Source organism: Chelonia mydas, chromosome 27, assembly GCF_015237465.2.
Source record: "Chelonia mydas isolate rCheMyd1 chromosome 27, rCheMyd1.pri.v2, whole genome shotgun sequence".
NCBI classification, from domain to species: domain Eukaryota; kingdom Metazoa; phylum Chordata; order Testudines; family Cheloniidae; genus Chelonia; species Chelonia mydas.
The window spans coordinates 2,123,173-2,151,084 of NC_057860.1; the positions used below are offsets into that span (position 1 = coordinate 2,123,173).

At 57.3% G+C, this 27,912-nt stretch overlaps 1 protein-coding gene across 1 annotated transcript in view; it reads left to right on the top strand.

Moving 5' to 3' along the window:
- The first annotated feature begins 18,427 nt into the window (after window positions 1-18,427).
- Window positions 18,428-27,912, top strand: part of C1QL1 (complement C1q like 1) — a 63,926-nt gene continuing 54,441 nt past the window's right edge. Inside the window, exon 1 of the mRNA XM_037886998.2 lies at window positions 18,428-19,309. Within this exon, the coding sequence (XP_037742926.2) occupies window positions 18,479-19,309 (831 nt within the window). The 5' untranslated portion in view covers window positions 18,428-18,478. The remainder of the gene's footprint in view (window positions 19,310-27,912) is intronic.

The window sequence follows — 27,912 nt, forward strand, 5'->3', positions numbered from 1 at the left end:
GCCTGGCTGTGATACGCTGGAAGGATTCGGGATGAGCTTTTGCTCTTGCACCATGAGAACGACTATTCGTTAATCTTAGGCTTCAGTTTGCATGTTCTCATTTTATAGGTAGCCCTTTGTTTCCAGTGTTTCTGCCTGCTGTCACCTGCGTCTCTGCTCTGTTAGTGAACTGACACTCGCTGTCTCTGTAGACAAATCCCTGGGCTGTGTTAAGCGGAGCTGAGTTCTAGGGTGTGGCTGGTAAGCTGGGGTGCGCTGTCCCTTTGGGAGCAGAGGGCTGGCACGTCTGTGGGCGTGCAGTGGATTGGGGCTGGGCACTGCATGGGGATGTTCGGAGGACTCGGGGGTTGGAGTGTGCTGGGCGCCTGTAGAGAGTGGGGCCTGTGGAGGCCCGGCAGGCAGTGGTGGTGTTGCTAGAGGCTGGTGGTGTTAGGAGCTGACCCCGGCAGGCACAGCCAAGGCTCCTCACGCTGAGGGCAGGTGGTAGCGAGATGTCTCACAGCCCTGGGTCCCCCCTGGGAGCATCACAATGGTGTCGTGGGTAGGATCTATACCCAGTTCGCTGGTTAGCTCAGGGTCACACTCCAGGCACTTCTGTCCCAGCTAATATAAATACTGAGAGATTCAGAAGTATGAAGGTTGGAAACATAATAAAAAGGCTACGGTTAGTTACTTTCTGTCTGTTTATTTCCAGTATGGAAAATAGAACCAAAGGAGGCAGTATGAGTAAACCAGAGACATATGCTAAACTTAACAGACAGTATTGGAAAGACAGTGTACGGATCGTGGCTTGAATGCTGCAGGGAGGAATGTGGCTGGGATGAAATCTCTGCTCCTGGAACATGATAAGCAGCAAGGAGATGGGAATGATCCCTCCACAGGGCTGAGAGAACCAGCCTGACACAATTCTCAGTGAGGCAGCAATAAACTAGAACAGGCTAAGTGTGGAGAGCCCACGGCTGGAACGAGAGGAGACAGCCAAAGAGCAGGAAGCAATGCGGCCAAAGCTGGAGGCGGAAAAGCAAAGACCGGAGGAAGAGAAAAGAGCTAGAAGTGGCCAACCAGAGACCTGGAGCTGGAAGGCAAAGTGCAAAGCCCAAGAGAAGGATCTTGAAGCAGACAAGTGACAGCAGGAGGTAGAAGGCCAGGAAAAGAGAGGGACAGACAGTACACTCTGAGTATTTTGGATGTAAAAAACCAGATCCCTCAGCCCACCGGTCAGCCCCACCAGGGATCACCCAGCTGGGACAAACTGGGCTCTAGTTACAGGGCAGGTTGCCAGGTGTCCAGTTTTCAACCAAACACCCGGTCAAAAAGGAATCTTCCCCAGCCCTCCCCAGCCTGGTGAAAATGAGTGAGAGAGTGAGGGTGGGGGATAGCAAGCGACGGGGGGGAGGTCGGGGAGGGGATGGAGTCAGCAGGGCGGAGCCTCGAAGAAGGGGCGGGGCAAGGGTGTTCGGTTTTGTTTGGTCAGAAAGTTGGCAACCCTAGCTTGCACTGAAGACTATTTAACCACCTTCAAAAGGAGAGGCAGTGTATGTAAAATCCCTGGCGATCAGAGAATGACTGGTTCACTCTGCAAACTGGCAGGGAAAGCCTGCAGGTGTTTAATGAGATGGATGTAAATGAGGCTAGGAAGTATGATATTTCTAACGTATCTAACATTAAAAAACATTTCAAATCGCACCAGCAGCATGTCGCTGGACATCTAGAAACCCCCAAACTTGCCAAAACTAAGGACAGGATATTAGGATATTGGTTGGATATTAGGAAACACTATTTCATTAGGAGGGTGGTGAAGCACTGGAATGGGTTACCTAGGGAGGTGGTGGAATCTCCTTCCTTAGAGGTTTTTAAGGCCCGGCTTGACAAAGCCCTGGCTGGGATGATTTAGTTGGGATTGGTCCTGCTTTGAGCAGGGGGTTGGATTAGATGACCTCCTGAGGTCTCTTCCAATCCTAATATTCTATGGCAGGGATTCGGTTTGCAAAATGGAGGATTTTTGGAGGAGATGAATAAAAAGTAAAGGGCACCACATTATAACAAGGGAATAGAATTGCTCGGCAACATCTGCTCAGCTGAGCTGAGCGTGGCTGGGGAAGAAATCACAGGCTGCTGACTCATACTTACCAGCAAGACCCTTCATAGAGTTACAGGCCCCAAAGGGAAGGGCAAAAGCCTGTAGTAAAAGGGAGGGCCACGGTTTGTTCTTGGGAGGAGCAGAGACTAGCACCCATCACTCCAGTCCCGATCACCTCCTGGTAACCTAGTGAGGTTAGCAGGCTGGCTAACCTAGTGAGGAGGGCTTTAAACTAGGTTCACCGGGGGAACGAGACCAAAGCCCTGAGGTAAGTGGGGAAGCGGGATACCAGGAGGAAGCACGAGCAGGAGCGTGTGAGAGGGGAGGGCTCCTGCCTCATACTGAGAACGAGGGGCGATCAGCGGGTTATCTCAAGTGCCTATATACAAATGCACAAAGCCTGGGAAACAAGCAGGGAGAACTGGAGGTCCTGGCAAAGTCAGGGAATTATGATGTGATTGGAATAACAGAGACTTGGTGGGATAACTTGCATGACTGGAGTACTGTCATGGATGGATATAAACTGTTCAGGAAGGACAGGGAGGCCAGAAAAGGTGGGGGAGTTGCACTGTATGTAAGGGAGCAGTATGACTGCTCAGAGCTCAAGTATGAAACTGCAGAAAAACCTGAGAGTCTCTGGATTAAGTTTAGAAGTGTGAGCAACAAGGGTGATGTCGTGGTGGGAGTCTGCTATAGACCACTGGACCAGGGAGATGAGGTGGACGAGGCTTTCTTCTGGCAACTCGCAGAAGCTACTAGATCGCACGCCCTGGTTCTCATGGGCGACTTCAATCATCCTGATATCTGCTGGGAGAGCAATACAGCGGTGCACAGACAATCCAGGAAGTTTTTGGAAACTGTAGGGGACAATTTCCTGGTGCAAGTGCTGGAGGAACCAACTAGGGGCAGAGCTCTTCTTGACCTGCTGCTCACAAACCGGGAAGAATTAGTAGGGGAAGCAAAAGTGGATGGGAACCTGGGAGGCAGTGACCATGAGATGGTCGAGTTCAGGATCCTGACACAGGGAAGAAAGGAGAGTAGCAGAATACGGACCCTGGACTTCAGAAAAGCAGACTTTGACTCCCTCAGGGAACTGATGGGCAAGATCCGTTGGGAGAATAACATGAGGGGGAAAGGAGTCCAGGAGAGCTGGCTGTATTTTAAAGAATCCTTATTGAGGTTACAGGGACAAACCATCCCAATGTGTAGAAAGAATAGTAAATATGGCAGGTGACCAGCTTGGCTTAACAGTGAAATCCTTGCTGATCTTAAACACAAAAAAGAGGCTTACAAGAAGTGGAAGATTGGACAAATGACCAGGGATGAGTATAAAAATATTGCTCGGGCATGTAGGAATGGAATCAGGAAGGCTAAATCACACCTGGAGTCGCAGCTACCAAGGGATGTTAAGAGTAACAAGAAGGGTTTCTTCAGGTATGTTGGCAATAAGAAGAAAGCCAAGGAAAGCATGTGCCCCTTACTGAATGAGGGAGGCAACCTAGTGACAGAGGATGTGGAAAAAGCTAATGTACTCAATGCTTTTTTTTCCTCTCTCTTCACGAACAAGGTCAGCTCCCAGACTACTGCACTGGGCAGCACAGCATGGGGAGTAGGTGACCAGCCCTCTGTGGAGAAAGAAGTGGTTCGGGACTATTTAGAAAAGCTGGACTAGCACAAGTCCATGGGGCGGGATGCGCTGCATCCGAGGGTGCTAAAGGAATTGGCGGCTGTGATTGCAGAGCCATTGGCCACTATCTTTGAAAACTCATGGCAATCAGGGGAAGTCCCGGAAGACTGGAAAAAGGCTAATGTAGTGCCCATCTTTAAAAAAGGGAAGAAGGAGGATCCTGGGAACTACAGGCCGGTCAGCCTCACCTCAGTCCCCGGAAAAATCATGGAGCAGGTCCTCAAGGAATCAATTCTGAAGCACTTCGAGGAGAGAAAAGTGATCAGGAACAGTCAGCATGGATTCACCAAGGGCAAGTCATGCCTGACTAATCTAATTGCCTTCTATGATGAGATAACTGGTTCTGTGGATGAAGGGAAAGCAGTGGACGTGTTATTCCTCGACTTTAGCAAAGCTTTTGACACAGTCTCCCACAGTATTCTTGTCAGCAAGTTAAAGAAGTATGGGCTGGATGGATGCACTACAAGGTGGATAGAAAGTTGGCTAGATTGTTGGGCTCAACAGGTAGTGATCAATGGCTCCATGTCTAGTTGACAGCCGGTATCTAGCGGAGTGCCCCAAGGGTTGGTCCTGGGGCCGGTTTTGTTCAATATCTTCATTAATGATCTGGAGGATGGTGTGGATTGCACCCTCAGCAAGTTTGTGGATGACACTAAACTGAGAGGAGTGGTAGATACACTGGAGGGTAGGGATAGGATACAGAGGGACCTAGACAAATTGGAGGATTGGGCCAAAAGAAATCTGATGAGGTTCAACAAGGACAAGTGCAGAGTCCTGCACTTAGGACGGAAGAATCCAATGCACCGCTACAGACTAGGGACCGAATGGCTCGGCAGCAGTTCTGCAGAGAAGGATCTAGAGGTGACAGTGAACAAGAAGCTGGATATGAGTCAACAGTGTGCCCTTGTTGCCAAGAAGGCCAATGGCATTTTAGGGTGTATAAGTAGGGGCATTGCCAGCAGATCGAGGGACGTGATAGTTCCCCTCTATTCGACATTGGTAAGGCCTCATCTGGAGTACTGTGTCCAGTTTTGGGCCCCACACTACAAGAAGGATGTGGAGAAATTGGAGAGAGTCCAGCGAAGGGCAACAAAAATGGTTAGGGGTCTGGAACACATGACTTATGAGGAGAGGCTGAGGGAACTGGGATTGTTTAGTCTGCGGAAGAGAAGAATGAGGGGGGATTTGATAGCTGCTTTTAACTACCTGAAAGTTGGATCCAAAGAGGATGGATCTAGACTATTCTCAGTGACAGCAGATGACAGGACAAGGAGTAATGGTCTCAAGTTGCAGTGGGGGAGATTTAGGTTGGATATTAGGAAAAACTTTTTCACTAGGAGGGTGGTGAAACACGGGAATGCGTTACCTAGGGAGGTGGTGGAATCTCCTTCCTTAGACGTTTTTAAGGTCAGGCTTGACAAAGCCCTGGCTGGGATGATTTAGTTGGGATTGGTCCTGCTCTGGGCAGGGGGTTGGACTAGATGGCCTCCAGAGGTCCCTTCCAACTCTGTTATTCTATGATTCTATGAACCTGATGATTGGACCCCAGCCCAAAGGCCCAAGGAAATGTTACTTACACTCATGAAAAAGCGATGCCCTGAGCATAGGGCATCCAGAGTCACTCCCCAGCTGTTCATAGATTCATAGATATTAAGGTCAGAAGGGACCATTATGATCATCTAGTCTGACCTCCTGCACAATGCAGGCCACAGAATCTCACCCACCGACTCCTGTGAAAAATCTCTCACCTATGTCTGAGCTATTGAAGTCCTCAAATCATGGTTTAAAGACTTCAAGGAGCAGAGAATCCTCCAGCAAGTGACCTGTGCCCCATGCTACAGAGGAAGGCAAAAAACCTCCAGGGCCTCTTCCAATCTGCCCTGGAGGAAAATTCCTTCCTGACCCCAAATATGGCGATCAGCTGAACCCTGAGCATGTGGGCAAGATTCACCAGCCAGATACCCGGAAAGAATTTTCTGTAGTAACTCAGATCCCACCTCATCTAACATCCCATCACAGGCCATTGGGCCTATTTACCATGAATATTTAAAGATCACTTAATTACCAAAATCATGTTATCCCATCATACCATCTCCTCCATAAACTTATCGAGTTTTAATCTTAAAGCCAGATAGATCTTTTGCCCCCACTGCTTCCCTGGGAAGGCTATTCCAAAACTTCACTCCTCTGATGGTTAGAAACCTTCATCTAATTTCAAGTCTAAACTTTCCAGTGACCAGTTTATATCCATTTGTTCTTGTGTCCACATTGGTACTGAGCTTAAATAATTCCTCTCCCTCTCCGGTATTTATCCCTCTGATATATTTACAGAGAGCAATCATATCTCCCCTCAGCCTTCTTTTAGTTAGGCTAAACAAGCCAAGCTCCTTGAGTCTCCTTTCATAAGACAGGTTTTCCATTCCTTGGATCATCCTAGTAGCCCTTCTCTGTACCTGTTCCAGTTTGAATTCATCCTTCTTAAACATGGGAGTCCAGAACTGCACACAGTATTCCAGGTGAGGTCTCACCAGTGCCTTGTATAACGGTACTAACACCTCCTTAACCCTACTGGAAATACCTCGCCTGGTGCATCCCAAGACCGCATTAGCTTTTTTCACGGCCACATCACACTGGCGACTCACAGTCATCCTGTGATCAACCAATACTCCAAGGTCCTTCTCCTCCTCTGTTACTTCTAATTGATGCATCCCCAGCTTATAACTAAAATTCTTGTTATTCATCCCTAAATGCATGACCTTACACTTCTCACTATTAAATTTCATCCTATTACTATTACTCCAGTTTACAAGGTCATCCAGATCTTCCTGTATAATATCCCGGTCCTTCTCTGAATTGGCAACACCTCCCAGCTTTGTATCATCCGCAAACTTTATTAGCACACTCCCACTTTTTGTGCCAAAGTCAGTAATAAAAAGATTAAATAAGATTGGTCCCAAAACGGATCCCTGAGGAACTCCACTGGTAACCTCCCTCCAGCCTGACAGTTCACCTTTCAGTAGGACCCGCTGTAATCTCCCTGTTAACCAATTCCTTATCCACCTTTCAATTTTCATATTGATCCCCATCTTTTCCAATTTAACTAATAATTCCCCATGTAGCACAGTATCAAACGCCTTACTGAAATCGAGGTAAATTAGATCCACTGCGTTTCCTTTGTCTAAAAAATCTGTTACTTTCTCAAAGAAGGAGATCAGGTTGGTTGGGCACGATCTACCTTTTGTAAAACCATGTTGTATTTTGTCCCATTTACCATTGACCTCAATGTCCTTAACTACAGGAGCCCGGGTTAATCTGTCAGGGGGATGGAGTTCATGGAACATGCTCAGGTAGATGATACGCCTGCCACGCTGGAGCACTAATGTCTCTAGGCGGGAGCGACGTGACTAGGGAGGGTGATAGAACCCCAGGGGAGGAGGTAAACTCCCAGCCTTGGAGCAGTTAAAGCCATGGCGCCTTTACAGTGCACTGAATTGTTAGGGGTTAAGAGGTGATTTCAGTGTGGGAGTCCTTAAACGTTTACCAGCTGCTGTGCTGGTTGAAAATGACGTAACGTCACTGCCCAAAGCCATGAGTGCTGTGATCCACACGCGGCGCAAGGGACTATGTCTCTGAGTTCCCAGAGGTGAATCCTGAGCAGGAGGGGCAGCAGCGGATGGGGGGCAGGGGGGAAGAAGCGTCTGTGCCCTTGTTGTTGGAAAGCAGCACTGTGTCACGGGGCTGGGGAGGAGACATCCCTCTTACCTGAGGCAGCCTCAGGGCAAGCAAAAGCTAATGGAGCTTGCTGCAGAGCAAAGTTCCCCCTCCCCCCCCCGAAAGCATAAGGGGTCCCCACGGCTATGCCCAATACCCAGACGGGAGCAGCTCTTCCTGGAAGAGGGATGGAGGTGCAGCCCAGAATGGACAAACAACCCAAAGCACCGTGCAGAGTTAAAGTTACTAGCCCAGGCCTGCCCTTTGCTGCTCACTTGGGAACAGAAAGGGCATGAGAGAGACTGAGGGAAAACGTCTCTTGGCCTCAGATTCCAGCAGGACAGGAGCCCTGCAGGAGCCCTGCCGGACCTGGGACTTCTGCAGAAGCAGAAGAGGACACGGCAAGGCTTGCACCCACTACTGGTGACCAAAGAAGCTTTTTCCAGGGAGGCCCAGGGTATCCTAGAGCCCAAACCTCACCAATCCAGAGGGCAAAGATCTGTGTAACAGTCGTGGTGGATTTTGCCAGCAGGAACCCAGCAGCAGTTGCTCTGTCTAATGCGGCAGCTGAAAGAGCTGATAACACGCTCTTTTCTCTATTCAACGGGCCGGGTTTTCCAAAGGAAACCTTATCAGCTCACAGGTCAGATTTCCCATCCCAGCTCCGGAGTGAGTGATGGAAGATGTGTGGGGTACAGCCAATAAAATCAGCCCCATATCACCCAGACACAGACAGGTCAGCTGGGAGGGTCAGGGGGACTCCAGAATCTATGCTGCAAAGCAATGCAAATGCAAGGGCAAGTGACTGGGATGTAATGTTATCCTATCGGTTATTGGCTTATAGGGAGGTACCCTGGGACACCACAGGATTTGTCCCATTTGATCTCCTGTGTGGGAGAAAGATCAGACTTCCCCCTGGATCTCATCAAAGTCAGCACCTCTGCTAGGAGGATTTAAAGACTCAGGTGGGAATGGCCCAGGAAAAGCCCACAAAAAGCCAAGCAGCTCAGAAAGAATGGTGTGCGCGCAGCAACAGCGAGCGAGCATTTGAAGTGGGTGATCTGGTACTGTCCTCACATCGCCCCGTAGCAAAATACAAACCGCAGACCTCCTGGGCAGGGCCTTTTGAGGGAGTGAAAAGGGTTAACGAGGTTATTTACAGCGTACTAAGGACCTGCAGCAGGGCTGCACCTCAGACTGTCCCGATGAACAGGGTAAGAGCGTCTCACAGCTATGCACGGTGGATAAACGGACAGGCCCAGGGGGCCCATGCCAATTTGGGCCCCCCACAGGAGCGCTGGAACCTGTATAGAAGTGGGGTGGCCCCACCCCTGATTCTCCTCTTCCCCCAAGGGCCCCACCCCCTGCCCAAAACGGGATACATGGTGACCCTAGGCTGTGTAAGAGCCACCCAGGAAGCCCAGAACCCTCCACCTGCCCTGGGCGAGGGCCCCTGAAAGCAGCTCCCAGGCCGTGTCCCCACCCCCTGGGGCTTACCGCCATGGGCAGATGGAGGCTCCAGGGCTCCCCACAGCAGCCCAGGCTCCCTGCATAACTCTTATGATAACCTGACTCTGGCTTGGCCAGGGAGCCAGGCTTGGGGAGGAGCAGGGGGCAGGGCCCCATGGCAAGGGGGACTGTGAGGGCCCAAATGTTCTTCATGCCCAGAGCCCCAGTAAATCTTAATCCATCTCTACCCTGCCGTTACTCCTCCAGGCTCATGGAGTTTCTGGAATCTGTCATCTTCTCCTTAGAATTATAGAATATCAGGGTTGGAAGGGACTTCAGGAGGTATCTAGTCCAACGCCCTGCTCAAAGCAGGACCAATCCCCAGTTTTTGCCCCAGATCCCTAAATGGCTCCCTCAAGGATTGAGCTCACAGCCCTGGGTTTAGCAGGCCAATGCTATCCCTCCCCTCCCCGCTTCCTGCTCCTGGCTCCACGTCCCTGCTCTCCTGGGGAACCCCTCTTCCCCCCCAGGATCCCCTGGCAATCAGTGCTGACCCCAGGGCAGTGCGAGCGTGGAGGCGCTGTCTTTCAGCTGAGATGTGGACCCAGGCTCTAACTACTTGTGAGCAGGAAAGCGTCCACCGCACTTTTCACAAGCGTCTCTGCCCAGCTCACCCATGGCAACTGCGCTCGCCTTCCTGCAGGCCCCTGAAGTTTCACCTGGGTGCAGTATTCTTCCCCGAGTCCCCTCCCACCCACTTGTGGAAGGCTGTTGTGCACTGTTAAATAGCTGCTGGGTCCCACTCCGGAGGCAGCTGCATTGCAGTGATGGCGGGTACCATTTCTGCACCACTGGGTTTCTTTGGGACCAGAGGCAGCACAGAAATACACGGCAGCAGTGCTGTCTTCTGCAGCAGGGGGACTGTCTGATACCATTACAGATGGCAGGCTAATCCATTGCCCCCTCCCCAATCAAACAATCTCACGTGTGATGTGATCACCACCGCTGCTCGGAAACGGACTCTTGCATTTCAAAACCTCCTGGCATTTTGTCACCTGTTTTCCCGTTTCTTTGTGATGCTCTGGCACTGCTGCTCCATGGGGCCATGTGACATTATGGCCAAATCTCAAAAGTGAGTTCCTACACTCAGCCACCTAACCAGGGCTGGGTCATGTAGTGACCTCAGATCATGAGGTCACAGCAGCGTCAATGTTCTCACTTAAAAAGAAAATTTCCAGCCCTCCTGATTGTGAAGGGAAGTTTGAAACAGTGCCCTGAGTGTAACGGCTGCAGCCGAGTCTGCCTGCGTCTGCAGAGAGCCTGAGGCAATTGCTTTGAGGAGGGATGGCCTGTGTATCTCCGTGGGGGGTTACTCGGGGGGGGGAGGGGGATCCTGCCAACCCCAGCAGAGGACTGTGTGTGTGACAGGAAAAGAAGAGTAAAGCAGGCCCAGGCCACCTAGCCATGCAGACGCAGCCTGGCTGCTGGGAGAAGTACCAAGGGGCACCCCCAATGCCACTCCTGTTCCTGAGGAGTATAAAGGGCCGCCTGCCACGGCCCCCGGGGGGGCATGGTGCAGGGGCAGGAGCCCTGTGTTGGGGTGAGCCAAGGATACTCATCTGCCTTTGCACCCAAACCTTTAGGCACCTACCTCAGTGTGGGGGTTGATTTCCCATATGGTGCCCACCTCCCGGCCCCCACTGGTTCAAGCACCCGCTCAGGAAGTGTTGCTCTCAGCTGGTTTCATTAGCAGCAGTTGGGTGATGCTGCAGCGCGGAGAAACACGGCAGCCTGGGAGCCCCCAGCATGCTGCCTGCCAGGAAGCCACGTGCAGTCATATTTTTATATCTATATTCATCTTGCCGCGTTAAGGACTGGATAGTCCTTTCAGAAGTTTGTCCCTTATATTTCAATGTGTAATTGGGTTGCCTGTCACTCGTTCAGAGCTGCTATCCATCTCTGCACCTGACCCAGTGGCTTTAAGCACGATATTGGCTGGTGCTTTGAATGGAGGCGAAGCTTTATTATTTATACATGCAGCGCTGGGCGCGTGGAGGGGTGGGCGAGGGGGGTCTTCTGATTATTACATTTTCTAATTTAGTGTCTTTCACTTACAGGGTATTAAAAAGCCATAACATTGTTCTCCAAATTGGCCTTAATAGAACATTATTGGATTAGAAGATGAGGGTTGGGGATTTTCTTTTCCTCCGCTGGTGCTGATTATTAGAGGGTGTCGAACGAAATTATCCAGCAGAAAGGGACGTATTCAGAACTGTTCCCATCGCCAGCCCAGATAAGCCCACGGCTCCAAAGGCCTTCCCAGAGTGGAGGTGCTCAGGCAATTAGGTGGGAGGAAGCAGAGAAAAGGCAAATAGAAAGGAAAATTCCGTGGACTAACATAATCATGGACTCAGCTCTTATTGGCCAAGAAAGACCATCCCGTCCTCTCTGCACCCCGGACCCCTGCAGTGCTGGAAAGAGCCTCTTTGTCTGAATCTTCCAGCTCCCCTGTCAGTCTCTTCCCCTGCAGCCTCTCACCCTGTCAGCTCTTTGGGGCAGGGCCGGTCTCTTTGTTCTGCATTAATATAGCAGCGAGCACAACGGGGCCACAGCAACACAGCTAATCACTGCTATTCCGGCCCTATCGGCACAGCATGCGAGCATCTCACCGACATTTACTGGATGCCCTCCCTCCCTCGGGCCACGCGATCCCCCTTGCACAGAAAGGGAGCTGAGGCACTCACTGGCCAAAGGCCACACAGGGAGTCTCCGGCAGAGCTGGGAAATGAATCCAGATCTCCTGAGTCCCAGCCCGGTGCTGTAACCACCCATCATCCCCTCCAAGTGCCCAGCGCTGCAGAGATCAATAAGGCGGCTCTTCTACCCATTCAAAACACTGGTCAATATCACGCTTAAAACCCTGGGGTCAGAAGCAGGGCTAGATCGCAGCTATGAACGAGCGGACAGTGACAAGGGAATCTTCCTCTCTGCAGGCTAATGGGAGGAAGAGGTATTGGAGCCCTTTGCTGTGACTCCACATGCCTAGCACTGAGCCCGCTTTGCACCCCGGGGAGGTCTCACATGGCCAGGGAATCAGGCCAGAAATTTGCTCCTCCACTGGCAGGGAGAGGCCGGGTAGGACTCACTTCCCCTTTGGTCCAGTGGCTCTGGAGCAAGGGTGGGGACTGGAAATCGAGTCGCAAGTCCGCATGGGTCTGAGCAGCCTCCCGTAAGGCTGGTCCTGGCCCGGCGTGTGGGTCTCCTCTGGTAAATGGGGACGATGCCGGGCTATACGTCCAGTCCCACTGGCACAAAAGGACGCAATTCAGCCTCCCTCCTGCTCTGTGAATACTGGGCTCTCCCCACGGGAGCCAGCCCCAGCCTAGCAGGTGTTCCCCAGTTACTGCCACGAGCTGCAATGCTGGGGAATGATCACGGGCAGTCCAGGTATTCCCCCTTTCCTGGTGCCCACTGGGCTCTGAGCACTTCCCTCAGAACCCGGGGAAAGTCAGGCCGGGAACCAACCTGAGCTCATTACAATCACTAACGAAGAGCCTGGCATGGCCACACTGCAATCAATGGGGTTACATCAGGGATGAATTTGGCCCTTGCATTGGGATCCCGAGAGGTGCTGAGCACCGGAAACCCCTTTGGCTTCAGAGGGAATTGCTGGCACTCAGGTCTGTGGCTCGGGCCAGCAGCTGGGGAATCGGGCAGGTCCTTGGTCATTGCACGAAGCTCTGTTTACTGGAGTGGGGAAGGGCAGACGCCCAAGGGCGCTTTGCTTCTTTAGTCTCATCTCTGTGGGTCCCAGCCCCAGGGCTATGCAATTAGGGATAGTGAGTCATGCTCCTGGGACTGGGGCAGGATCCCAGGGCCTGGTTCCCCTCTCACACTGGGGTGGGCCAGGATGGACTCTGCTGAGTTAATGGAGCGACACTGATGTGAAAGTGGCATAAGCAAAAGAAGAACCAGGTGCCGAGCCTGCCCCCTGTCCAAAGCTTCCCCACTGTGGGGCTGAACTCACTGAGCCAAGGCGGTTCTGCAAAGTCCTGATAAGAGGGTCCAGGTATCACAGGAAAGGCCTCTCCAGCTGGGGCAGGAAGCTGAAAAGCTGGCACCCTCAGGGAAACCCTGTTCTCTCCAGATCGTCAGGGAAACTGGGTGGCCCAAGCAGCTTAGGGGAGCACCCACACATCTAGATGGCTGTGCGAGCCACATGCCAAGCACTTGGCCATTCCTCCTGGCTCGTGACCTCGGGCGAAGAGCTGAGGCCGGGCTCACGAATTCAGGGCTCTAGTGATAGGCTGGATGCAGGATTTACTTGGTGAACTTCTCTGGCCTGTGCTAAGCAGGAGGTCAGACGAGCAGTCCCTTCTGGCCTTAAAAAGAAAAGGAGGACTTGTGGCACCTTAGAGACTAACCAATTTATTTGAGCATGAGCTTTCGTGAGCTACAGCTCACTTCATCGGATGCATACTGTGGAAATTGCAGAAGACATTATTATATACACAGACACCATGAAACAATACCTCCTCCCACCCCACTCTCCTGCTGGTAATAGCTTATCTATTCTGGCCTTAAAAATCTGTGAATCGAAGGCATGGCTGGAAGTGGGTTGGTCCAGGAGCTCTTGCAGAATCTGGGGCATTTCAGGCACAGACTGGGGGCAGACACCACCACCAGGTGCTGCCAGGTCTTCAGAGGTGGCTGTTGATTCGGGGTGCCTCGGGTTTTGAATGCCAGCCTGAGCAGCCTCACAGACTCCACTCGCTCCAGCAGCAGCCAGCATGCTGAGCCCCGCCGAGAGCCAGCTGCAAGCTGGGGTCAGAATTGGAGACAGCCAGACTCAGAGGCCACTTTTGAATATGCTGATGCTACAGTGGCTCAGAGGGCCCAGGCGTCAGGGCACCCCCCGAGGAAACACAGAGACCCCTGCTGCAGCCGGTGGCCGTCTGCTCAGCTCCCTTGGGGTGATTCCTGCTGAGAGGCAGCGCAATTGTGCCTTTTCCTCGTAATTACCGGCGAGGGAGAGGACCCCCCACCCACCCCCGCTTTTCCCTTCCTGTTAAACTCCCTGGGAGCAGCAGCAGCTCATGGGCCAAGATGGCTGTTAATTAACACGCTGGCGCCTCCTGCTCAGCAAAGTTTGAAGCTGTTATTTTCCACTCCAGCGAAGCAGGGAGAATCCATCCGGGGCTGACAGCCACGGCACTTGGGTGGTGAAAGGAGCACCTGTGGGGGGAGGGCTGAGCACAGATCTCCGGGTGGTGAAGGGAGCACCCGTGGGGGGGAGGGTTGAGGACAGATCTCGGGGCGGTGAAGGGAGCACCCATGGGGGTGAGGGTTGAGGACAGATCTCTGGGGGGTGAAGGGAGCACCCATGGGGGGGGAGGGCTGAGGACAGATCTCCGGGCGGTGAAGGGAGCACCCGTGGGGGGGAGGGTTGAGGACAGATCTCGGGGTGGTGAAGGGAGCACCCGTGGGGGGAGGGTTGAGGACAGATCTCCGGGCGGTGAAGGGAGCACCCGTGGGGGGGAGGGTTGAGGACAGATCTCGGGTCGGTGAAGGGAGCACCCGTGGGGGGGAGGGTTGAGGACAGATCTCCGGGTGGTGAAGGGAGCACCCGTGGGGGGGAGGGTTGAGGACAGATCTCCGGGCGGTGAAGGGAGCACCCGTGGGGGGAGGGTTGAGGACAGATCTCCGGGTGGTGAAGGGAGCACCCGTGGGGGGAGGGTTGAGGACAGATCTCGGGGCGGTGAAGGGAGCACCCATGGGGGGGGGGTTGAGGACAGATCTCCGGGTGGTGAAGGGAGCACCCGTGGGGGGAGGGTTGAGGACAGATCTCCGGGCGGTGAAGGGAGCACCCGTGGGGGGAGGGTTGAGGACAGATCTCCGGGCGGTGAAGGGAGCACCCGTGGGGGGAGGGTTGAGGACAGATCTCCGGGCGGTGAAGGGAGCACCCGTGGGGGGAGGGTTGAGGACAGATCTCCGGGCGGTGAAGGGAGCACCCGTGGGGGGAGGGTTGAGGACAGATCTCAGGGTGGTGAAGGGAGCACCCGTGGGGGGAGGGTTGAGGACAGATCTCCGGGCGGTGAAGGGAGCACCCATGGGGGGAGGGTTGAGGACAGATCTCAGGGTGGTGAAGGGAGCACCCGTGGGGGGGAGGGTTGAGGACAGATCTCAGGGTGGTGAAGGGAGCACCCGTGGGGGGGGGGGGTTGAGGACAGATCTCTGGGGGGTGAAGGGAGCACCCGTGGGGGGAGGGTTAAGGACAGATCTCCGGGCGGTGAAGGGAGCACCCGTGGGGGGAGAGTTGAGGACAGATCTCCGGGCGGTGAAGGGAGCACCCGTGGGGGGGAGGGTTGAGGACAGATCTCTGGGGGGTGAAGGGAGCACCCGTGGGGGGGAGGGTTGAGGACAGATCTCGGGGTGGTGAAGGGAGCACCCGTGGGGGGAGGGTTGAGGACAGATCTCCGGGCGGTGAAGGGAGCACCCGTGGGGGGGAGGGTTGAGGACAGATCTCTGGGGGGTGAAGGGAGCACCCGTGGGGGGGAGGGTTGAGGACAGATCTCCGGGCGGTGAAGGGAGCACCTGTAGGGAGGGGGGGTTGAGGACAGATCTCCGGGCAGTGAAGGGAGCACCCATGGGGGGGGGAGGTTTGAGGACAGATCTCGGGGTGGTGAAGGGAGCACCCGTGGGGGGAGGGTTAAGGACAGATCTCGGGGCGGTGAAGGGAGCACCCGTGGGGGGAGGGTTGAGGACAGATCTCCGGGCGGTGAAGGGAGCACCCATGGGGGGAGGGTTGAGGACAGATCTCTGGGGGGTGAAGGGAGCACCCGTGGGGGGAGGGTTGAGGACAGATCTCGGGGCGGTGAAGGGAGCACCCGTGGGGGGAGGGTTGAGGACAGATCTCCGGGCGGTGAAGGGAGCACCCGTGGGGGGGAGGGTTGAGGACAGATCTCCGGGCGGTGAAGGGAGCACCCGTGGGGGGAGGGTTGAGGACAGATCTCGGGGGGGTGAAGGGAGCACCCGTGGGGGGGGGGTTGAGGACAGATCTCTGGGGGGTGAAGGGAGCACCCGTGGGGGGAGGGTTGAGGACAGATCTCGGGGTGGTGAAGGGAGCACCCGTGGGGAGGGGGGGTTGAGGACAGATCTCCGGGCAGTGAAGGAGCACCCATGGGGGGGAGGGCTGAGGACAGATCTCCGGGCAGTGAAGGAGCACCCATGGGGGGGAGGGCTGAGGACAGATCTCCGGGCGGTGAAGGAGCACCCATGGGGGGGGGGTTGAGGACAGATCTCCGGGCGGTGAAGGAGCACCCATGGGGGGGAGGGCTGAGGACAGATCTCCGGGCTGTGAAGGAGCACCCATGGGGGGGAGGGCTGAGGACAGATCTCGGGGTGGTGAAGGGAGCACCCGTGGGGGGGAGGGTTGAGGACAGATCTCGGGGTGGTGAAGGGAGCACCCGTGGGGGGGGGGGTTGAGGACAGATCTCCGGGCAGTGAAGGAGCACCCATGGGGGGGAGGGCTGAGGACAGATCTCCGGGCGGTGAAGGAGCACCCATGGGGGGGGGGTTGAGGACAGATCTCCAGGCGGTGAAGGAGCACCCATGGGGGGAGGGCTGAGGACAGATCTCCCCGCTAATAGGGGGACCCCGGCACAGGTGGCTCTGGGCTGCAGGGAGAGGTGAGTGAAGGGTCCTGGTGGGGAAGTTTGGGACTCCCACCGGGACCCTGCCTGGGTGCCCGATGCCTGAAGGGTGGGTGTTGCCAGAGGCCCAAAGCCAGGGGATCTCACCCGAACAGGTGGGTGGGAGAAAGGTCCAAGGACAGCAGCAGCCCCCTAACCTGATGAACCCCATTTCAGCTCAAGTAGCCGCAGGGCCATGGAGCTGGGCTGGGGGAAGAGGCCAAGGCCCAGGGAAACTCGGCAGCTTCTCCTCCTCTCCATGCCCCAGAGCGAAACTTCAGCTCGATTCTTTACCAGGGGAGTCGGACCTTACCTCCCCAGCAGCCTGGCCCCGTCCCCGGCCGGCCCGAGTCGGGGGCGCTGGAGATAAACTCGCTACGGGGCGGGACACGCCGCTTTCCCCCCGGCTGCACGGCTCGGCTGGGGCAGGGCTGGGCTGGGCGCCGGGGGAGACCGAAGCTGACAAATGTCCCGATGGCAGGAGACGCAACTCGCTTTGCGCAGCAGGGCCACGAGCCGCGGCGAAGGGAAACAGCGGCGGGCAGGGCCGGGCCGGGCCGGGCCGGGCGGAGCAGCGACCCCGGCGGCCTGCCCCCGCCGCCCCCCGGGGCCCGACAGGCTCCAGCCCGAGCGACAAACACTCTAGAAACGGGCGGGGGCTGCAGTTGACAGCCAGGTTTGGGGAGAAAGAAACTGAGGCACTAGTGAGGCCGGGCCTGCAGGATCCTGTCCTGCACTAGGAATAATGAGCGGTGGGTCCCCCCCGAAAGTCTCTCACTCCCCCCCCCAGAAGTGAGGCACCCCAGCCCGAGGAGCCTGTGGGCTGAGCGGAGAGGGGAGGGCCATGGTCAGGGACCCCGCTAAGTGTGACCCGCTCGGCCGCCTGCCTCCTGCCAGCGGGGCTGCCTGGCGACTTCCCCGGGGGTCGGCGGCCCTGTCCGGTCGAGCTCAGCTGAGCTCTGGGACCCGAACGCCGGGAGCTGAACCCGCGACTCATTCCTCCGCTGGGCTCCCAGGAGAGCGAAAAGCCAGAGAAACCCACGGGAACGGTCCCGTGCCTGCTGGGTGCTTCGCTGTTATCTGTAACCAGCGGCAGCCCCCCCCCCCGGGAGACAGGGCCCCCAGGAGCCCGGACCCCCCGCCAGGGAGACAGCGGCCCCCAGGAGACCCGGACCCCCCCCCCCCCCCCCAGGGAGACAGCAGCCCCCAGGAGACCCGGACCCCCCCCCCAGGGAGACAGCAGCCCCCAGGAGAACCGGACCCCCCCCCCAGGGAGACAGCAGCCCCCAGGAGACCCGGACCCCCCCCCCCAGGGAGACAGCAGCCCCCAGGAGACCCGGACCCCCCCCCAGGGAGACAACAGCCCCCAGGAGACCCGGACCCCCCCCCCCAGGGAGACAGCAGCCCCCAGGAGACCCGGACCCCCCCCCCCCAGGGAGACAGCAGCCCCCAGGAGACCCGGACCCCCCCCCCAGGGAGACAGCAGCCCCCAGGAGACCCGGGTCCCCCCGCCAGGCAGGGGCCCCCAGGAGACCCAGACCCCCGAGTCCTAGGGACACCCGGAGCTCCCTGGACAGACCCAGAGCAGCTCACAAAGCGGCGAAGGCGACTTCTCCCCGGCCAACTTTCCAGCCGGGGGGCGGGGGGCGGGGGGCGGGGCAGGGCCGGCCATCCCGCTCTGCCCCCCCCCCGCAGGTATCGGCAGGAACCGCTGGTGGCGAAAACCGAGGCGCTCCACCCAGGGGCGCCACCAATCCGCCGCCCCTCGGCCAGCCGTTCCCTGCCCCGCGCCCCCGCCCGCCCCGCCGCTCCTTGCCGGAGCCGGGCGCCAGCCCCGCCGCGCTCCGGCGGGGGGGATCGATGGGCAGGGACCAGCCTCCCGCAGCTCCAGCCGGCAGACAGGCGGCGGGAGGAGACGAGCAGCCGGCCGCTCCGCCTTCGCTCCTTTCCCGTCCCGGGCTGGGGGCACCGCGCCGCGGTCACCAGCCCCGGGGACCCCCCGGCCCGCCGGCCCGCCCGGCGGCCCCGCCACCGGGCACCATTCCCCCGCCGGGGCGGCCGCGGCTGAGCGTGGGGAGGAAAACTTTGCTGGCCGCCGCGCTCGGCGTGGTGATGCTGCTGGCGCTGGTGATCCTCATCCCGGCGCTGGTGAGCTCGGCGGGCGCGGGCGGGCGCTACGAGATGCTGGGCACCTGCCGCATGGTCTGCGACCCCTACCCGGGCCGGGCGGCCGCCACCGCCAGCGCCCGCCCGGAGCCCGAGCCCGAGCCCGCCGGCGGGCCCCCGCCGCCCTCCACGCTGGTGCAGGGGCCGCAGGGCAAGCCGGGCCGGCCGGGCAAGGCGGGGGAGCCGGGCCCGCCGGGGGCCGTGGGCCCGCCCGGGGAGAGGGGCGAGCGCGGCCAGCCGGGGCCGCCGGGGCCGCCCGGGCCGGCGGGGGGCAGCGGCGCCTTCAGCACGGCCACGTACAGCACCGCGCCCCGGGTGGCCTTCTACGCCGGGCTCAAGAACCCGCACGAGGGCTACGAGATCCTCAAGTTCGACGACGTGGTGACCAACCTGGGCCACAGCTACGAGGCGGCCACGGGCAAGTTCACGTGCAGCGTCCCGGGCACCTACTTCTTCACCTACCACGTGCTGATGCGCGGCGGGGACGGCACCAGCATGTGGGCGGATCTGTGCAAGAACGGGCAGGTGGGTGCGGGGCGCCGCGGCCCCCGGGGCGGGGCGGGGCAGGGGCCCCCCAACCTCCCTCCCTGGGCGCGGGCGGAGCAAGCCGCCACGGGGCAGGGGCAGCCCAGCGCCCCGAGCGGTGGGCCCGGCTCCTGCCTGGGGGGGCCGCGTGGCTTGCGGGGCTCCAGGCTCCCGTGGCTGAGCTGGGGCCGAGCCCAGCCCAGGGAGCTGGAAGTTGCGCTGGAGAATTTATTTTTAGACCGAGTCTTCCCTCCCCACCCCCCAACAAAGTTTCTGTTGGAAGAGCCGGGCGAGAAGGGTCCCGGGGGGGTTGGTATGGGGGGAGGGAGGGAAGGGGTCTCCAGGCGGGGGTCCTGGGGTTGCAGTGGGGTCTCGGGGCAGGGGTCCTGGGGCTGGTGTGGGGGGGGAAGGGGTCCCAAGGCTGCAGTGGGGTCTCAGGGCGGGGGTCCCGGGGCTGGTGTGGGGGGGAAGGGGTCCCAGGGCTGCAGTGGGGTCTCAGGGCAGGGGGTCCCTCACGTCTCCTGGCTGGGGAGGAGACAGGCTGGGCTTGGCCATGCTCTCACGGTCAGTGGGTTTCAGAGAGCGGCGAGTCCCTTCGGCCAGCTTGTCTCTCCCTGGGTTCGCCCCCCAGCCCAGCCCCTTCGCCCCTGGGGGTGCGGGTGCATGCGGGATGCTGGGGCGTTGTATGGAGGGCAAGAGTCCGCGAAGGGAGCCCTGGCCCCGCTCCCAGCCCCCGGAGCGGGTGACTGCGGGCACCGCCCGAGGGCTCCTGCCCGACGGCCGCTGGACAAAGCGGCCAGCCGATCTGGTGCTTGCGGGACCCGTCTTGCGCCTGCCTCGGGGCCGCGCGGTGTCTGATTGTCCGTCTGGTCCCGCTGTCTGTCCCCCTGGGCCGGCGGATCCCGAGCTCCCTGCCTGGCTCGACGGGCCGGTTTCGGAGGAAGGGCTGCGGCCATCGTCCCGGCTGAGGCCTCGGGTGCGAGGAGAGAAACTTGTGCTCCGCTTCCCTCCCGCAAGCCTCTCCCGGGCTGGCTGCCCCGAGCCTGGCTCCGCGCCCCGGGGCGCAGCGGGCGCTTGGATGTTCACCAGCTCGGACACACCCTGTGCTGGGGCCCTCCCGCCTCCCACCCCAGGGAAATTGCCAGGGATAGAGGGGCTGCGGGATCTGGGGCCTTTTTACAGCGAACGGTTGCACCCCACTGCTTATTCAATTGGCCATTGCGCATGAGCAGCTGCCTTTCACAAGGCTCACCTGTGGGGTGCGATGAGTTTGGTGGGTCTCCGGTAGCTCCCGGCAGAGGGATGTTCACTTCACCCAAACCACAGCTGCCCGCTGATGTACAGAGCCAGCGCTGCTCAGGCCAGAGGGGAAGGCCGGGATCCTCTGGTCTGGCCTCCTTTGTTAGAATATTTATTCATTCACCTGACGGTAGCACCCCCGGGTCCCAGCTGAGATCGCGCCCCATGGTAGAGGCGCTGCGGACAGAGTGAGAGACAGACCCTGCCCCACACTAAAGAGACAAAGGATAGGATGAGAAACAGGCACGGCCATTTGCCCAAGGTCACACTGCCAGAGCTGGGACTAGAACCAACCTCACCTGCCGGCTATCAGTGCACTAGCCACTGGAGCCCACTGCCTTCTGTAAAGCAGCAGAGGCACTGGGCAATTACAGCCTCTACCTCCCCATCTGTACAATGGGGGTAATAGAACCCTGCTTTGTCAAGAGCTTGGCAGCCAAGGAGGAAAAGTGGCACGAAAGGTTATTTCTTCTTCTTGCTGCTACATTATAGATTGTTGTATTGACTCCTGGATTTGCTGTCCCAGGAGGCCAAAGGATCGGCGGGACCATGGAAAGTGGAACTTAAATCCAGACAGGGGTTGTGGGCTGGGTGCAGGAAGGCCTGGGTGAGGGTCTCCGGCCTGTGTTACTCAGACATCAGCCTGGATGATCAGAATGGTCCCTCCTTATCTCATGGGCAGCATCCCATCAGCAGGGGCAGTGTGTGCCAGCCCATGCGGCACCAGCTCTGTGCATACACAGATTTTATCAGTCTCCAGGGCTGCCAATCCAGCACCTTTTACCAGGGTTAAATTCCCTTCACAATGCTAAGGCTTATTCATTCCCTCCTGCCACCCTAACACTGAAATATTCTTCACAGGGGTTTACTCCAGCACCTGGCAAAATGTCCTCTGCCCTCAGCCACTATCAGTGTTCTGCCAAGCTGCCACGCTCCACCCCAGAGGTGGCTGCACACTGGTGGTGTCCCCAATTTGTAAGGCTCCTTGAGATCCCACTTAGAATGCCCTGCAGACCTCATAGAAATGTCAAAGGCTATTTTATGCACTGAAATCTACCTTCCTCTCCACCGTCACTAGAATCCCTCCCTTCCAAAGAAAACTGTCTGTGATTTAATGCACAGATCATCAGCTTTAATAATGACTTTCCTGTCACACCTTAAATGTCACCTGAGCTTAATTTTCGTCGGTGTCACCCGCTATTGTAGTGGAGCAGTCGTGCCACCATCATTAAGGATGAGTCTCAGTGATTCATTTGTAGGCGAGGGAAATCTGAGAGTCACACCCTCCCCTTCGCGATGTGCTCTGGGGCTTTACATATCGACCAACTTCCATCCAGGGAGCAGGCTTTCTCCTCTAGTCTTTTCCCTGTAGTTCCCATTATCATTTGCTAAATGTGGGCCTGATTCTGTGTGCCCTGCACCACCCACTCCAAGGAACTCACAGTCTGAATGGACAAGGCAGACACAGGACAAGAAGGGAAACAGAGGCAGAGAGAGGGCAGTCACTTGACAAGGTCATTGAACACTCAGAGCCAGGATGAGACCTCAGCACTTGCTGCCCTGTTCACTGGGCCGTGGTCCCTCCCTGTGCTCCCTTCAGACAGCCCCTCTTGTCAGATACTTTTCCTCTGTTAGCAGAACACAGCGATGCTCGGCCCAAACTTGGGTTCCCGTGTCTGGGCTCAGATGTGCAAGGTGCCGAGCATGCTGGCCCCAGCCCACCAAGGCACTTAGCAGGTGCCTAACTGGAAGCATGTGAGTTGTCCTGTTGAAGCCAATGCCTTGAGTCATGTAATTAACGTTAATCATCTGCTTGGGTGGTTTGGAGCCACTGTGCTTAGCACGCTCACGTGCCGTCTGACAGGTAGGATGTATTCCTACCCCCATCAGCTCGGGCGAGGTTGGCCGCTGACTGCAGTGGGGACAGGATCTGGCCAATGTTACCTGTGTTTTCACCCACGTTCTTACCGGAAAATTCCCCCTGTTAAAAGCACAGCTAGCCAGCACCGACTTCAGCACTGCAATTGGGCAGCCGGGGTCCTGGGGCAGGGTGGGAAATCGTTAAATGAGAGACGTCTACTTGTGGGGTTGCTGCATTATGTGAATAATAATAATAAGTTGGGAGTAATAGAAATGGCTTTTTTCCTATTCAAAGTTTTATTGTTCTTACACATCCCTGATGTGCCCCTCTCGGCTGCATCTGCCTGTTAGCCGATGCGTCAGGATGCAGTCGGGACTGCAGGATCATCCATAAAGCTACAGGGTGGGGGTTTCAGAAAGGCCGACCAGAGACAGGCATCAACATCCCAGGGGCTTCAGCCACTGAACTCCCTTCAGCTTTGCTGGAAGAACCCAACCCTTGTCGGTAGTTAGACATTTCCTCCCTCAGGATTAACTTCTGCTCCCTATGGGCCCTCGGCGGCTCCCACTGAAATCAATGGGAAAACTCCCCTGAACTCCGGGGGCACGGGATGAAGGCCAGAGTCAGCCCTGCACCTGGCCCCAGACCTCTTTCTCCCGCTCTGTTAGAGCCTGATCCACAGGCCGCTGAACACGCAGGAGGCTCTTGCCTGACTGCAGGGAGCTTTGGATCCAGCTCCTGAACTCTTGTTGTTTCCTGCACTCACGTAACCAGCTGCAGAGGTCTCGAAATGGTGGAGGGCTGGATTCTGCTGATGCTGGTTTACTTGAGGGAAGCCCCTTCTAGCTGCTAGAACTTCCCGGCCCCGCAGGGTGAGGCTGGCTGCTGGGTGCGGGACGACCCCGAGCGCTCTGGCTGGAGGCAGGACAGCAGCAAGGTACGTGCGTACGGCCCAGGGGAGTCATGGGGTTCAGCACGTGCTTAAAGTGAAATGTGCGGGTCCATCTCTGCTCCTGAAGTGGGGCCGAGCTTGGTGGTTGTACTTGCAAGGCCAGGCACTCACAGATGAACAGAGAAAATAAAACCCATTCGTGTGTCTCTGCAATCCAGCGCAATCGCCTTGTAGCTGTTGATAACGGGAGTTGGGACATGCCAGTCTCCAGGCCCTGCTTACTAATTGCGAACCCAATCTAGCTGTTACCGTACTTATCCAAGGCAACTCACAGGGGCGCAAGTGCTCGGGGGGTGAACAGTGCTGGCTAAACGATCACTGGGACGAGCACTTGAATGGAAAATGTGACTAAGACACTTTCAAAGGAAAATTCGCAGTAATTAGTTTTCCTATCTAAAAAGAGGCAAAATCTCCTAAATGGGAACAGAAGTTGGGGGTCAGTGTTGGAGGCCCCTAGCCCCATATATCCAGAATGGGATCCCCCCTCCCACTCCAGCCCCAATTATAATGGTGTGTGAGAGAATGAGTGAGAAGGGGAGAGGGAGTCAGGACTCCTGGGTTTTATTCCCATACCTAGGTGGGCTCATGATTTGTCTACGTGGCTGCATTCCTTTTGAACTGTAATACCCAGGTCTCAGAGCAGCGGGCAGGGCAGTCCAGTGGTCAGGGGCGTGGCCTGGGTGTCAGGACTCCTGGGTTCCAGTGATCACCACCAGTGGTTGCAGTGGGGAATAAGGACTCTTGGATCCTATTCCCACTTGTTTTCTGACCTTGGGCAAGTTTTTTAACCTGTCAGCACCACCCCCACCCCCGTGAAATCAGGTTTTCCCACTGATCTGCCTCCCCCTGTGCTGTGCGGCCAGACTTGGGCCTGTCTGTGATGTGCTCAGCTGCGGGGGCCGAGGGAGAGCGGGAATTCTTACCCAGGGTGGATGGGCGAGGACTTCTCTCTCCAAGGGAGAGCTCTCTGTTGCAATGGGAACCACGCTGTGACACTCCTAATTACCCAGATCATTCCCCTGGATTCCCTGCGATAGCATCTGTTGGACACCAGCCCACATTAGAAAGAAAGAAAGTTCCTTTGGAGCAAAGTGCTGCTAATTACTGATGACATGTTTGGAATCCATTGTAAATCGCCTGATCCTGGGGAAGGAGGGGGCCGGGGGGCCGTGGAGCCATTGATTTCCTGTGGCTCTAGCAGGCCGGATTCTGCCCACCTTGCACTTTGCAGCGGGGGAAGGCAGCTGGAGATATTCCTGGCACGTTTCTGAGCCAGGCTGTCTGTGGCCCTGAGACACCGCTGAGCAGCCTGCTTCTCACCAGTGATTGGCCCAGCCCTGTGTTTGGGTGCTTGGCTCAGCACTTGAGCACCCAGAGTCCCTGAGCTCCCCCAGCCACCCAATGGGCTGGGCTGGGCTCAGCGGCTAAACCCAGAGGCTGATCCACGTTGTTTTTGGCTTGGTCCCTTCTCTGCAAAAGCCCCATGTTGAGCCCTCAGGGCTGATGTTGCTCCATGCAGGTGGAACCCTCCCCCCATTGACTAGGAGAGTGCAGGATCAAGCCCATAAGCTGGGGCTCCCGGTTATGCATTATAGTCCCGACTCAGCAAAGCACACAGGCAACACCCCATTATAAACACGCGCTAAAATTCATGGGGACTTCAGCCCCCCAAAACCCCCTGACCCCCTGCCCTCCATTCCCCTGACGTCACATTGTCCCTTTCTGCTATGCCACATCCCCTACCCCCTCAGCCTGCCTCCTGCCCCCCGCATTCCCCTGCCCCCCTCAGCCTGCCTCCTGCCCCCCGCATTCCCCTGCCCCCCTCAGCCTGCCTCCTGCCCCCCGCATTCCCCTGCCCCCCTCAGCCTGCCTCCTGCCCCCCGCATTCCCCTGCCCCCTCAGCCTGCATCCTGCCCCCCACATTCCTCGGCCCCCTCAGTCTTCCTCCTGCCCCCCACACTTCTCTGCCTCCTCAGAGTTTCCTGCTCCCTATCACTGTGCCCTCCATGCTGCCCCCGCAGCCCCATTGCAGGCACCTCCACATTCCCCTGCCCCCTTCCTAGCTCTTCCCTTTGGGCAGCTTGTGGCTTCAGCCCTTGTGACAGTCATGGGAGATGGCGGCCATGTTGGATAAGGGTGACAATCGGTGAAACCCCTTTAAAAAGCCCTGGGCAGGTGGTGAAGGCGCAGACCCTCAGGACAGTGTCAAGCTGCAGGCAGAGGTGCTGGAGCGAGGGGTGCTGGGGGCTTGAAGTGGTTCCCATCACATGCAGGGTTTACAGTTTGGTTCAATGGCTCGCAGGCCCCCACTCTACACATTGTCCCAGCACCCCGGCTGCGGGGGCAGCTAGGGAGACCCAGCGTAATGATCCCCGGTGGCATTTGGCCTGGACGCAAAGGGCGCTGGGATCTCTGGTGGCGAGAGGGATGAAGGGGCAGATACGAATGCAGAGAGACCCCAGCAGACCCCAGCCCTGCTCACGCAGCCTGAGCAGCTCCTCCCCGTCCGGCTGAAAACACTGAGTGGGGGGCCCGGGGCTACCGGGACTGGGCTGGAACGTTTCTAATTGAACCAGGCACGTGGGGCTGAGGAGACGGTCAGGCAGGGCCTGGGGACACCTCGCCACTCACCCCTCCTGCCTTGTTACAGACGTGTAGCAAGGAGAAGGCTGAGGGGCTGAGACCCCGAGCCAGGAGGAGCCTCCTCCCTCCGCTAATTGGGAGGAAACGGAGCGTGGGCATCCCAGGTCTAGCGCTCAGCCCGCTGGGGAGAGCCGCAGCTGCCCCCAGAGTCGTCACACAGAGACCTGATCATGCCGAGTGCTCAGCACACTCCACTTGGGGTCCAGCAGATACCAGCACCTTGCAGGATCTGACCTCGCAGGCCTCTTCCCGCAGCCTGTGCCCACAGCCCTGCCCCACACTGCCCCATGGAAGTCTGTGACATCATGCACAGGCAAGGGATGTGGCTGGGAGTAAGAGCTGGAAAGGCAAGGCCCTTGGACCCCAGAATGGGGTCTGGGAGCGAGGGGGTGGCCTGTCACAGGACAAGCCCCTCCAATCCTCTGGCTCTCTGGGCATGTCTCCGTGACACCTTGTCCCCCAAAGCTCCTGCCCAGAGGAGGCTGCAGGTGAATTGTTCTAGCTTGTAACACGCAAAAAACCAAACCAGAACCAAACCAAACCTGCTCTTTGATATTTAAGTTTAATTTCCTCTGACAAACCCCAGCTCAGGGGTTGCTGATCTGTCTCTTATTTAAACTGCATTCCCACTGCAGGGCTTCCTCCCTGCCCGTCATGTGGGAATTTGCCTCTTGAGAGGAAAGCACCATCCTCTTGAGATAGCTGGTTGGTGCGTATTCCCGGGCGCTCTCATGCTGCGTTGCGGAGGGCTATGGAAATACCTGGGCAGAGAGATTCAGCTTCCGCTTATTAGTTATCATTATGATTTTTATGGTGTTGCAGTGGATTTTAGTGCACTGCCCTGGGACTGCGCTATCCCGAGTGTCTGCAGCGGTAAGCTACCAGCGCAGCAGGAAATGCAGTCCAGCCCACTGTCCAGGGATTCGGGACCCCAGCGCTCTAGGGGTGCTAGAGATCCCAGACTGCTGTGCAGAGAGAGCTCTGGATTCCAAACACCCCAGATCCAGGGACTCCAGAGTTTTACTTTCAGACTCATCTTTATTGCCAGGCGCTGGGAGATGCTGTGCGTGTGAATGGCACTACACGGATAGAGCACACATTGCTGTGTGGTTATTGAGCTCAGTTTGGGAGACTGTTGTTTAACCACGAGGAGCACAGTGGGGATTCCGGGCATTAGGGGCTCAGAGGGTTGGGAGCAGGTTGGATCTTCTAAAGCCGATAGTTTTGCAGCACTCATTATGTAATGAATCACAGCCTAGCCATGTATGGTGTCTACACTGCAATAAAACACACGCACACACAGCTGACTCCAGCTCACAGGGCTAATTGCAGTGTAGATGTTTAGGCTCGGACTGGAGCCCGGGCTCTGGGACCCTCCTCCCTCGTGGGATCTCAGAGCCTGGGCCCAGCCCGAGCCAGAACGTTTAAGCTGCGGTTTTATAGACCTTCCGCCTGAGCCGGAGTCAGCTGACCTGGGCCAGCCATGGGTGTTTTATTGCAGAGTAGACCTACCCTTAGGCAAGGATCAAACCTGGCGCTGTTAGCTCCAAAAACACTGGACTAAAGCAGCAACCCTTTTGGCTGTGAGTGACAGCTGCTCATCCCACTGAGACTGGCCCCGAGAAGAAGCAGGATCAATGTGCTAATCCAATGTCTTACCCTGTGGCCAGTCCCTTAACTCAGGACCTCACAGGTGCCTCTGATCACACAGTGACATGGCCATCTGCGCATGCACCACTTTCTCCGTGCAAAGCAAACCCAGGTGCAAATGGCGCTGGTGCATGTGATCACCATTTTACACAGGCAGCCGTGACACACACGCATCTTGCAGGAGGCTCCTTGGGAAAG